Here is a 13,472-nt window from a genome sequence, read left to right on the forward strand (position 1 = left end):
GTCCACACTCGTGAGGGATGACCTGGTGTCACGGACCACAAAACTGTCTGAAACTGACTGGCAGTCCCTCTGAAACCGAGGACTGAAATTATTTGGTTTAGACTGGAAACCCTAGGACAAGACGCCTGTGGTGGGAGGCCACATCCTACTGCCTAATATAAATCCTGCTCGGGGTGCCCCAATACTGTAAACTCTTTGTTTTCAGGGTTACCACATGTACCCTCTAGGGTTGTACTTCTGTATGTGTGCTCTGACTGCCACGCCACTGCCTCAGCCCTGGAAGGCTTCCAAGTCAGCTTCGACTTACTGGCCAGAGGTTGCTGGGCCTGAATTGATACTTAGGACCTGGTAAACAAGTTTAATACAGAAACTTGAGGAAGCCACCCACTTTCTAAGACAGACCTTTCTGATTAATGGGATTTGTTAACTGGCTAAGTCCAGGACCTGTGAAAGGCATGAATGAAATTAATACTGAAGACTGATCTCTCTCTATTGTCTGGGTTTTACTGATAATAAATTTGCTATAAAGACAACTTGGACAATGACCAAAGGGGTAGACTTTGCAGAGAAGAGTTAACACAGCAGGCCTAAACTTCTATCCTTGAAATGGCTTGCTTACAAGGTTGGCCCTTGGCTGGTGTCTGGGAATCTAGCTCTCTCAAGGGTTCCAACTACCCTAACTGCTAAGAGTTGCTCTCAACTGTATAAACAATACAGTTTATGCTGCTTTCCTTCTGGGAGTCCACAATTTTGGTATGTGCTAGACAGAGAGTGGCTACATTGACTAGCCCCCAATAAAAACTCCAGGTACTTAAATCTCTAATGAGCTTCCCTGGTAGACAACATTTCATATGTGTTGTCACAACTTGTTGCTAGGGAAATTAAGCATGTAATGTGTGGCTCCCCTGGGAGAGGACCCTAGGAAGACTGCACCTGATTCCCCCAAGACTTCACCCCATGCATCTTTCCCTTTGCTGATTTTGCTTTGTATTCTTTTGCTGTAATAAATCACAGTTGTAACTATGACTATATGCTGAGTCTTGAGTCTTTCTAGAGAATCATAGAGCCTGGGAGTATGGTCTTAGGGACCCCCAATACAACTAGGAATAAGTGTGGAATGTTCAAAACACAGCAAGAAGGCACGTGTGGCTGCAGTCATGTGAGTGAAGGGGAGTGGCAGAAGAGGAAGTTGGATAGAAAGGGCTTGATCATGTAAGCCTTCATCAGCAAAGATTAAGAAGTTGAATTTTATTCTCTATGTGACAGGAAGCCACTGGAGGCTTCTGAACAGGAAGATCAGTCCGGCTACTGTTAGAGAACTGATGATGAAGGGGGGGGGCGGGGTGGTAAAAGCAAGGACACCAGATAGGAAGCTCTTACATACATGAGACTCTTCAACTACCTTGGGTGGTTCAGGATCTGCTTTAGAAAGAAGAAAGTTAAGTTTCTCTTTATGAATGGGTAGAAATGTGATAGATGAATTTGAGCAATGGGGTGAGAAAGGTATTCCAAGCTGTGAGGAGAACTTGTTCAGAGGTCCAGAGGTCCTGAGAAAGGGTATTGGGGAAGAGCCAGGGGGATGATATCACTGGGATTGGCAAGCATGCCGAAATTCTATCAATATGGCAGTGACACGGATGAGAGGCTGACAAGTGAAGCAGGTCTAGAAGTAATTGTCACATACCCAGTTCTAATGTAGCTGGGACTGTACACACACAAAGCCACGCATATGTAATTTATGTTATATGTAAGAACATAAGCCTTTTCATGCATTAATAATAAAAGCTAAAAGGAAAAAACAAAGCAATTATTGAAAAACTAAAAGCAAACAAGTGAATTTAAATGTATATAAGATTGTTGGTATAACCACACAGAAATATTTAAATGATTTTTAAAACACCATATTACAAATCCCTAGTAAAATATATACTAAAAACAAAAAGAACCATAAAGAAATCTTAAACTGCATTCAGTGGTCCTGCTGTTAGTGGTAAGGTGGCCACTGTTATTTTGAAACTATATATACAGTTTTATACACACACACACACACACACACACATCTACACGTACACACAGTTATATATACATATACATATATATACACATATATATTAGGATAAAGCAATATAACACTAATACCGTCAGGTACCAGGCATCAGGGAAAGGAGACAGAAACATTAAAGAAAGAAGTGAACATCCTGATGGGTAGAAAGGGCTGGCAGCACACCTGCAATCCATTCTCTCCTTTTACTGCCCAAGAAACAGAAAAACAGAGTGGTAACACGATCAAATCTTAGAAATTTACTAACAAGAGACCTTGTGGCAAATACACTTGAGGTATTTACTACCAGGAGAATCCTTACTTATGGAATGCTTACTATTCCACAAAGGATGGACTTTCGCTGCACAGAAACCTGGGAATATGTATTTTACGAGGCATGACTTTCTAGAAAATATCACACAAGCTATGCAGTTACCAGAGAGTAAACTGGAGACATTTTATAACTGAAATGGCTCCCATTTGTGGACATCACACTCCATATGCATTACTTAGAGGCCTCATATGTTGAAATCTGGGCCAGAGTGCATCCTAATTGAAGCAAGACAGGACCTGGGAGCAGTCTGGTAGTCATGCACTCTTCTACTCTTTCCCTGTGTCTTGCCATCATTGTATCTTTGAAAATATTAGTCACGTTTGATAATGAGTATGATCTGATTCCTGCGAGTCCAATTTGCCAATCTGACCCTTTGTGTTATCCCGCCTGTAACATTTAATTTGAACTGGAAGAATTGGTATGAATGATACATGTCTGAACCCTATCCACTCAAAAAGGCCTATTAATAATGACAACTCAGCTGCAATGCATATCCCGGGTTCCCAGGCTGTAGCATCTAAATACAATTTCCCACTAAAAGGAATCTGGGTTCCTTGGAGAAATGGCTGAGATTAATTTCTGGATCAGGAAATGTGTAAGATGAATTTTGGACATCTTGCCCTGCCTGAAAAGAAAGAATTTTAAAAGTCACCTACAATTAGTCAAAAGAACAAAAGAATGAACTTAAAAGGACTCTCAATGGCCCAAAGTGGGATAATGTGAGCAATAAAAAAGAATGACTTCAATAGAGTGAAGCATAAATATATAAAACCCATGGATTTGTAATGATGCTAAAAGCAAAGCAAAACAAACAAACAAAAACACATTCACTGGTCTCCTCTGGAGGTTGCTAAGGCACCAAATTATTATTTGAAAATATTTCAAGGGAAAGAATCAAGCATTTATCCTGCTTCCCCTGTATGGAATATATTTCAGAGTAAGCAAATAGTTGATGAGGAAAAGTTCCTCTTTTTAAAAGAATCCCAGGTAACAAATGCAGGAGAAATGATAAATTCGAAAACCATCATTTTGCCACGCCTAATGAAATAATGGATCTAGACAACAAAATCGTTGCCAAAACCTCTAGGTGGAAGGTCAGCGAGGAACTTTTAAATGGCTGCATCAGGCAGGTGTTCTCCACCCAACCTCAGTGGTTAATCACTAGAAGTGAGACAATCCGATACTACATGCCTCCCATGTGATACAAAACACTCCCAGGAAATACAAAACACTATCTATGAAATATTCTCAATAAAAAAATAGAACTGACTCTACCCAAGCCTCTAGAGCTAACTAACTTCTAGTTTACAGACAGAACAGCAGAAAGTGGGACATGTTTAAAGGACATTAAAAGAATACAACCAGCTAGATTCCGAATGTGGGAAGTTACATAGCACAAAGGTCATTGTTTCTTTAACAAAAGACACTTAAAAACTAGGGAGGAAGACTTGTTATAGATTAAGAGGAACTTAAGATCTAAGCCTCGATACTGATTCCAACAAACCAATTCTCAAAGACATTTGAAACTGTGAAAACTGAACAGAATCTGGGTATTGGGTGATATAGGTCTAAGAGCTAATTTTGTGGGTGTTATAATACTATTGTGATTTTGTTGAAAAAAGCTATTTTTCTATATACATACATAGGTAAAATAATATGTGGAATCTACTTTAAAATACTCTAGGAAAGATAACAGAGTAATAGTAAGTGGGGTAGTAAAGATGAAACAAGAGTGTTGAAGCTCACGATGGTGGGTACCAGGCAGGGCCTTTACACCCTCTCTTGGACATCTCCCTGATAAAAAATGAAAAAGAATGAACTAAACTATAGTATTTGGCCAAAATTTTAAAATGGTAATATACACTTGGCAGAGGTACAGGAAAAAAGTAGCTTCAAAGGAAGCAAACACGATTACTTTTCTGAAGAACAGTTTAGCAATATCTAGTCTTTTAAAATTTTATATTCAGTCCAGCAAATTCACTTTTAAGAACTAATTCACTGTAGAGAAAATTAAAAAAAAAAAAAGAACTAATTCTCAGGGAATTTTCATATATGTGCAGGTATATCTAAAATGATCTCCCAGCAACAAACAAACAAAAACATTGTAAACAATCTATTTCTAAGTTATAGTATATTTACATGTAAAATTTTTTATAGCCATTAACCATTAAGTTGTAAAAGAGTACTAAATGATATGGGAAAATTTCAAAATAAACTATTAAGTGCGAAATCCATGATGTAAAACAGCATACATGTTTTGATCCAATTTAGTCTTCAAACCACACATTTAGGAAAAAAGCCTGAAAGAATATTCTCTATGATGTAAACTGCTGTTATTTCTAGTTGATGGGATTGAAGTACTTAATTTTGTTTATTGGTTTTTCTATACACGAATATGGAATACTTATAATAAAGAATATATCTTTAAAAGGTAAAATCTAGATCAATTCCTGAAAGTGGCTAATAATGGAATAAGTGGGCATTGCAGTGATATTTGAAATAACAAACTAAATGAAATAAAGTCGGTGGGACGGGACAGAGTGGGGACATTAATAATTAATTCTTTAAAGGAGAGATATTTAGCACACTGTATTGCGAGAAAGATCATGTTTCAAGTTTTACAATTTAAGTTTAAGTTAAAAAAAAAAAAGATGTCAAGAAGGTGAAAGTTAGAAGCGGATTACAGTTTATGTAAGCTTCAACTGGACCTAAATGGCATTACCTAGGATGACTGAAAAGGTTACTGCAGAAAAAATCCTAACACAATTCTGAAAATAACCAAAGCAGCCTGTTAGACAATCCTGCCTGAGTTTCTATTGTGTGTACTACTCTGACAGATTATTATATACTGGAGTCTAAAAAGGAATGTTAGGATATCAATGTAATACAGATGTAACTTTATTGAATTTGGCTTAATGTGGGTCAAATCTGTTAAGTAAATAACTCTGATATATTAAAATCTAGAAAATCCTGCAAAACTACATTCTCTACATTAGATGTGATTAATAATCAGTAAAACCAGACTTCTGCATCTTTCTACACTACCTTTAAAATTGTAGTTGTCTCCTTCTTAAATCAGGCAAAAGCAAAGAAAATGTCCAGACTACCTGGTTTCCGTACTTTCGTTGCTTCTTCATAATCCTTGTTTTCTGAATTTGGAGATTCTAGAAAGCTGATTTCTTCGGTGACACTCTCTCCTTCTTGGCCCCTGAGGCTGTCTTCCTCTTCTTGAATAGGTGATTGCAATTCTGATTCTTCTGAATCAAGAAATATCTGACCAGCAACTACTCTGCCTGCTGTGCTGTGGTCCTTTACCGACTCATCTGATGGCAAAGAAGTCTGAGAATAGAACATACTTTTAGTTACCAATAGTACCCAAACTCCCTCCAACCTAATCTGACCATTATTTTTATAATCCAGATATATCTCCTTTAGCTCCTGTAATGTGCCATATTTGCTCATCCCTAAAGGAGAGATATTTAGCACACTGTATTGCGAGAAAGATCATGTATATGTATAGCCATTTTGTCTTCAACACTTGTCTCTTTGAATTTCATATGTATAGTCATTTTGTCTTCAACACTTGTCTCTTTGAATTTCAACTTAGATGTTACTTCTCCCAGGAAGTCTTTCTTAATTACTGGAGTCTGGGTTAGGTTCTTACCATACATGCTCCCAACATACCTTACACTTTCCCTGTGATAGCTCTCTATTACAACTTCCTGTTTCTTATCTATATTCCTTCTAATCTAAAGATCGGAGATCATAACTGATTGGTCTCCTTAGATACGTAATAATCAGCCTTATCCATTTAACCAACCACTTTAAGTGCATTAACTCAATAGATTTTTTTTTTAAATTGACATAAGTGGAAACAAATGACAGAGATTCAGTCTTCAAAATTAAAAAACCTTAAAAACTAAAGAAAAAAAGAAAAAAGGGGGGAATAAAATCAATCTCATTGGATAGTAAAAATGTTACTGCCTTTAGGCTCCACATATATACACACCCCCGCATTCAAGTTGAAATTAAACCTAATAATCAACACTCCTAATGGAAATATTTATTATTTTCTCCCCTATAGATCAATGATTTTTTGCTCCAGAAGAACTAGAACTAATATTAATACCAGTTATCAGCTAACTTTTTCTTTTCTTTTTCAAAATCCAATGCTCAAAAGGTATAAGTTTCATACCCTTTCTAAGCTACATAATTCAAGCTTTTAAACTAGGCATCAAATACAGGTCAATACAAATTTTAGTACATACCTTGGACTCTAAGGATTCGTCCTGGCCACTGTCTTCATCTGTAATTTTAAGACAAGTCAGTCATCTTTCTTTTTATTATTTAAAAAAAAAAAAAGCATTTGATAAGTACGAAGTACAACAAAGAATAATCAGACACTGGATAAATAAATCTAGAATTATCTAAAACTGGTTGTATTCAGCAACTATTCAGAAAAGATTAAGTAAAGGTAAAAAAGGGTTGGGAGCATAGTTTTTCCTCTTTCTCCAGGAAAGACATTAAGCTTTATCTGTTACACAGGTAGGAAGACCAACAACTACCACACAAAAATAGACACTTCAGATACCACCCAATTCTATATATAGTCTACTACTGAAAATGAGTTACTAAGTGTATAAAAATAAATCTCTGATTTTGTGGTCCAGGATTCCACCTATTCTTTTCCTCTGCTCAGAATCTGGAGTTACACCAGCTTATTTTAGTGCGAATTAGCCCTTTATCATTCTATTATTCTGTGTTTTCTTGCTATTACTTCTATTCTGGCCACTTGTTATTCTTTCTCCTGCTCTTAAATAAACACATTCGACAACCCAATATCCATATGCAAATGTTTGATCTTTGTGTTCTTGCCAGTTAAAAACATACACCTGTCAGATGAGCTCCAAGTTTCATTGGTACCCTTAAAATTACCCAATTTTGTCTAGGAGTGAGCTTTACTTTTGCCTGCTCCATAAATTATATGAGAAATTAACCAGTAGAAAAAAATGCTATAAGACCATGCAATTTTTACTAAAAATTTGGTGTTAACGGTTGCTATTTTACTTCATATGGTCAGTCATACCCTAAATATTATTTGTAACTTGTAACTCTCTAGAGTATAACAAAAACATGTTTTGGAATTTGTATTATCATAGTACTGAGCTAACTTTAAGAAGTATAACCAACTCAAATTATGTACAAAATATAACACTCTATTTCACAGTATTTCTTTTGAATACTTGAAAAAAAAAAAAAACCAGTCTACTGGTTTAGTGAGGTTTTGTCATATACAAAAGTGCTGTCAATTCAAACTTAAATTATAGCTATTTTCACATTCACTGCTTTCAGATTATCTTCCAAATACATTTCTTTCTGGTGAGTGGGGAGCATGTATTAGTCCCCTAGGTAGTGATGTCAATTAATTAATATCACCCTTCATGTTAAACTCCCTCACAAGCATCACCTAAAGCCCAAGTTCTAACATATGGTTCAAATTCCACTCTCAGCAAATCTTGGGATAAAGGGAAAAAACTTCATCTCTATTACATATTGAAGTTGTATGGGTGGATGTATTAAATTAATCACAAACATTAACTAATATATCAAGAGCAGACATTAAATATGTAAATATATATCCTAAAAGACTGAAACTTTAGATTAGATGGAACTCAAATCACTAAATTTAGTACCTTGCCACAGCAGGTCACATATGTAGTTAATCAGTAAAGTGGAAACAAATGACATCTATTTATTCATAGATGCCTATGAATAAATTTTAAGACATGTATATTTGAGACACTATAAGCTGTTAGGCATTACTGTGTTTTTGAACTCTAAGAGACATGGGATTTGTGACATCAGGGTCATTTCATGTGAATTGCATCACGCTTCTCTCTCTCTCTCTTTCCTCTCTTCACAAACTAGGAATATATACTAAGATTACTGGTAAATAAGAGAACTCTTTCTCATTTACTAAACTGGGAGAAGCTACTCCAGATGGTAGTCTTAAAGCATATGCTATTTTCTCTTTCAAATTGATATATACATTCATATATCACATTTAAAAGAAGTTGCTTTAACCTAGAAACTTCTGATATGTAATAGTCAGGTAAAGATTAAAGACACTAAAGTAACATATAAATAAAAAGAAAACTGTAATGCTTTTGTAACAACACAGACATCAAACAACAAGAAAAATGTAAAAGGATTTCAATGAGGAGTTATGGATTTCTCATGCAACAGTATCACATCCAAAATATAATGGTTTGCATTACAGTTTAGTAGTAGTACACTTTCCTTTGGAAAAGACTAATTTTCATTTTTATTAGCTAACAAAACTGCAAAGTGCCAGGGATATTCTTTCAGGGAAAAGTAATCATTACAAATTCATTTTCCAACTTGTCAGGTAAATTACACTGATACACCTTCAAACACAGAAAGCCTTAAGAGTTTGGAGAGACATCCCGTCTTCTGCTTTGTCATTAAATCTATGCAGATCCTAAGATACTCTTAATTCTCAATTATTCCAAATCCACGTCCTGAAAAGCAGAGTTCAAAACCCGACTCATTACACATTAATCTTACACAGGTACAATATGGCAGGCTGGCCCAGCCTCCTTTTTCTCAATGTGTTAAAAAGGAATACCATCTGCCCTGCTGATTCACAACGTTTTGAGGGACAAAAGAACAATGAAATTAAATATCTTCTGCGATCCGAAATCTACCCTTTGAATAAATGATATTAATATAACTATTACTTGAAGTAGACCTAATTTAAAAGACTCTAATATTGTTTGGCATAAAGAAAGAAAAGTAAACCATTTGCCTCTTCCTGCCAAAAATAAGACAACATGTATTTCTAAATGAGAAAAGTTATACCATTTTTCACTATTATCTTAAGAAAATGAAGGAAAAATCTTTTTAATCTCCTTTTAATTTACTTATTCACAGAGAACACATTTCCAATAAAAGTATCATTTTTTACATGCCTCTAAAAGAAGATATTAGATAACAGCTACTAACAGTGATAGAATCAAGACTCCCTTTGTTGGCTGATAATATTCTACCTGGTAATAAATGCAACTTGTCCTGGGTAACCTTTAACATTCAAACCTCAAGTCAATGCAAAATTATGACCAAAACTTGATTTTTACATCACGGCAAATCTTTAAATCTAAGCTAAAAATGAGGCTGTCATCCTATATAAGCAATTTAATGAATAAAAGTCAATTGAAAATCCATGTACTCATTTTATAAAACTTTACCTCACATAAGTGTTTAGTGATATTTGCACTTTATGTGAACACAAGATGGCCTCTATTTTCTGTCTGTACATCTACACTGTTTTAGTTCTAGTTAAGTAAAGTTTTTGCCTCTACCAGAAAAATGTTTTGAACAATTTATGATGAAAATCACAGCAGACATTCTTGAACCTAGACCTCTGCTTACATCAACACAACCCAAAGACTTAACACTTCAGTATTAATAGTCTCCTATTATAATATACTGAAAATCCCAACTGTTGATTAAATGACTTCAAGTATTGCCACGAACATGAAATTCCAAGTATAAAAAATTTAGTCAAAAGAAGACATAGGAAAATGTATGCTTTAATTTTCTTTATATTCAGCAAACTGAATTCAGAGAGGTATATATCATGTTCTTTAACCAATAGTTCTCACAGTTTAGTGTAAAGAATCACTTGTAAAGCTTGTTAAACTACAGACACCCTGACCTGTTCCAGATCTAAAATTACACTTTTAACAAACCCCTAAGGACAATTCTGATGCAGGTAATCCATGGCACATCAGGTACTCTACCCATGATACTGAAGAGTTTCACTTCATACTTTCTTTGATTAAATAACTGCTAGCAGTGCTTCAAGAGTTAAGTAGTTTTAAAGATTTGGTCATGAATGCGAAGTATCACTAAAAGGAGAGAGGGTAAGCAGACCTCAAAGTATGATGTGGGCAGTAAAGTACCTAGTATATGCTTGTTGCTTTTGAAATGATATTTCAGACCACATTATGGACAGAATTTTAGGTTTAGGCATCTTATTTTAGAAGCAGAATGATGTTATGGCGTTGATTTACAACTAGGACAGATAATTTGGGGATTCAAGTAATCATTTGGGAAATTTTCTGTTGGAAAAAAAAGAGTTGACATTTATACCCTGCCTTGTTCCAAAAAAATTTAAAGCCACAGAACAGCTGTCTTGTTAACAGAAACTGATTAAAATTCAAAAGCTTTATTGTACTAATTGTTTCTTTACCAACTTAGAAATACTAAGTGTTTCTTTACCAACACTCTCAAAATAGAAGTTTTCAGATGTAGACAGATTAAACTGTTAAAAAAGAAAAGTAATTCTTTTCAGAACCAGAGTATAAATCACCTAATTGGAAAATCAATTCGAAGCACACAAATTTCTATATCTATATAAAAAGGTAAAACTAGTTGCTATCCATTTTAAACTTATAAGGACCATGATTTTCTCACAAATCATAAAATTACTGTCAACGAAAATGGGGCAACTCAGAAACACTGGGACAGGGGTAAAAACCACTTTTTCAAGAATACTCCTTAAAAAGGAGGAGGGAGTGGACACAATTACATCAAAAGTTTTCATTATTCAATAGACAGAGACCAGGAACCATCTCAGGTACTAAGCAAACCACTGTCAACATCCTGGATTTGATGGACCTGGCTCTGCCCAGTGACAGCCCCAGGTGTGTCAATTACTTAAATTACAATTCCCAAATCCAGTTTCAGATCCGATGCAGCACATAATCTACATGAAAGTTGAGGAAACTCCAGTAGGGCTCGTATGTCATTGTGGATCGAAGCTAGCTGTCGGAATTCACTCCCAAGGAGTCAATTCCTCATTCGTGATAAGGAGTCCTGTAAAGTTTAAGTGAACAGAGGTGTGGGCAGGGTGACCGCCCCTTCTTTACCTCCCTTCTCTAGTTCCCTAAACACTCCCTCTCGTTTTGGTCAACCGAAGCCCAAGGAATGACAGTCCACTAATGACAGGCTAGTGCAAGGTGTGACCAGAAAGAGTGAAGTCCCTAGCTTGAGCTCCCAAGGCCCTGCCCCGGGATGCAGGCCGGGGGGGCGGTGGCTCCTGGCCTCCAGTCCGAGGGGGCGGATACTGACCTGAAGATGCCAAGGCCGAGCCCAGCAGCATTGCACACAGCAGCAGCGTCAGCCCGACCCGGACCCGCATCCTGCTCTCGGGGCCGCTGCCAACCCCTGGAGCTGTCGCTTTCGCTCTGGCACCACCGACTCAGCTGCCACCGCCTCGCCGCTGCTCTTCCTGCTCCGGCCTCTTTCCTCCGCCCCTTCCCAGGCCTCTCTGCCCAAGAACGCAGCCAATCCCCACCTGCCGCCGCGGCCTCCTTGTCCAATCGCCGCGGTCTTCCCGCCCACCCACCCCCCACTTCCCCGCCCCTGGGGTCACTCATTGGCCAATCAGTGCGCGAGACTCCCACACCGGCTTTCCCGGTTGGACCACGGCGTCACCGACATGGCCCCAGTTCATTGGTAGCTCCTGGGTTCAACCATCCCGGAATGAGAGCGTGAGTCCAGGGCTGATAGAAAAGACAGTCACCCAGGACTACAATTCCCACAATGCACTTCATGGGCTTCTCTCTGATTGTGCTGTTGGGAAGCGTAGTCTCTCCCCGGGCAAGATTTAAAAATGCAGGTGGCAGTTGAAGTTAAGGGAACTTAGCTAACACCTGGGCTAATCACTAACTCAAGGCCTTGAACCACGGGATTTTTTTTTCTTTTTTCTTTTCTTTCTTTTTTTTTTTTTTAGCATTTTATTTTATTTTATTATTAGTTTCTAGTATATAGTACATTGGTTAGACATTTATATAGTTAATGAAACAATCTCCCTTATTATTCTAGCTTCCCTCTGGTTTTTTTTTTTTTTTGGCCAAAATAAATATTAAGAGACACACAATAAAGGTAAGAGTTTGCATGTGTTAAGCTTCTCTGCCTCTGTTTTATTTAGAAAATTTAAATTTTAATAGTGATACCAACACTAAGGAAAAAATGCAAGAGCTAGGATGAATTTGAGGTATTTCATTTTTAACTCAGGTAAAACAGTACCATATATATGGAAACAGGATGGAACTCACTACCATCCAACTTTCTCCCACAAAACAAGAGAAAATAAACCCCACCCTGTTCAAATAATTTCAATGGTAGTTCTTATTTTTACAAGGGCCACCAGATAGTAACCATGTGGAAAACGTGCCAATAGCCTTTGCCAAACTCTTCAGACATGGGTACTCATCCTTTTCTTTTTGTAAGTTACATTGTTCTCTTCCTCATTGACTGGGTTCAGGAAGCTAGGCTGATGTTTTTGGAAATAAAGGTGACAGTGTGCATTGCAGAAATGGAAGAAGTCTTGTGTATTAAGTGCCAACTCCAGGCATGCTCCCATTGGGTAGCAGGGCAACTTCATGGGCTTGACGACTTCATCAATTTATGTCAATCTGGTTTCCCTAGGATCCATCCACTGCTCTTAGGCATGGAAACTTGGAAAAGTCACACTTGCCAGATATCTTGATACCTCTGGGCATTTATCTCCCATCTTCTTTGATAGGGAGACATCTCTTCCACATTCACATTAGAGAGGATGAAGAAAAACTATTGTCCCATGAAAAGAGTTCTCTTTTCTATTACTACCTTCTTGGCACTCATCTCTCTCTCTCTCTTTCTTTTTTTTGATTAGATTTTATTTTCAGAAAGGCATATTAATTCCAGTTTGTCGAACAGATTACATAATCAAGGGTTGGGTTTTTTTTTTAAATGTTAACCAAGAAATTCCACTTTTATCTGCAAAAGTCAGGTTATGCTGTTAAATACAGCCAAGATTATAAGAATACAAATGCCATTAAGTCTACTGGATCTTAAGAATTATTCACCAGCACTCACAAGAAAAAGGCAAAACTTTGCCCTCCTGAAAAGTTGTATCACATTTTAGAAAACTAGTAGAGCTTCTGGAAGCCTCAATATTTGTAATTATGCTAATAATCCTTAAAATGTATATTATACAATCTGTGCCAAGTCAGCTAGGAGTCAACA

General features: G+C 36.9%; 1 protein-coding gene across 1 annotated transcript in view; it reads right to left on the reverse strand.

Moving 5' to 3' along the window:
- SEL1L (SEL1L ERAD E3 ligase adaptor subunit) overlaps positions 1–11,711 on the reverse strand; it is a 36,443-nt gene extending 24,732 nt beyond the window's left edge. The window contains exons 1-3 of the mRNA XM_011357113.2: positions 11,532–11,711; positions 6,644–6,681; positions 5,483–5,714 (exon numbers count right to left, since the gene is read on the reverse strand). Of these exons, the coding sequence (XP_011355415.1) occupies positions 5,483–5,714; positions 6,644–6,681; positions 11,532–11,601 (340 nt within the window). The 5' untranslated portion in view covers positions 11,602–11,711. The remainder of the gene's footprint in view (positions 1–5,482; positions 5,715–6,643; positions 6,682–11,531) is intronic.
- Positions 11,712–13,472: the final 1,761 nt, after the last annotated feature.

The sequence above is a fragment of the Pteropus vampyrus genome, unplaced genomic scaffold (genome assembly GCF_000151845.1).
Source record: "Pteropus vampyrus isolate Shadow unplaced genomic scaffold, Pvam_2.0 Scaffold32, whole genome shotgun sequence".
Taxonomy (NCBI): domain Eukaryota; kingdom Metazoa; phylum Chordata; class Mammalia; order Chiroptera; family Pteropodidae; genus Pteropus; species Pteropus vampyrus.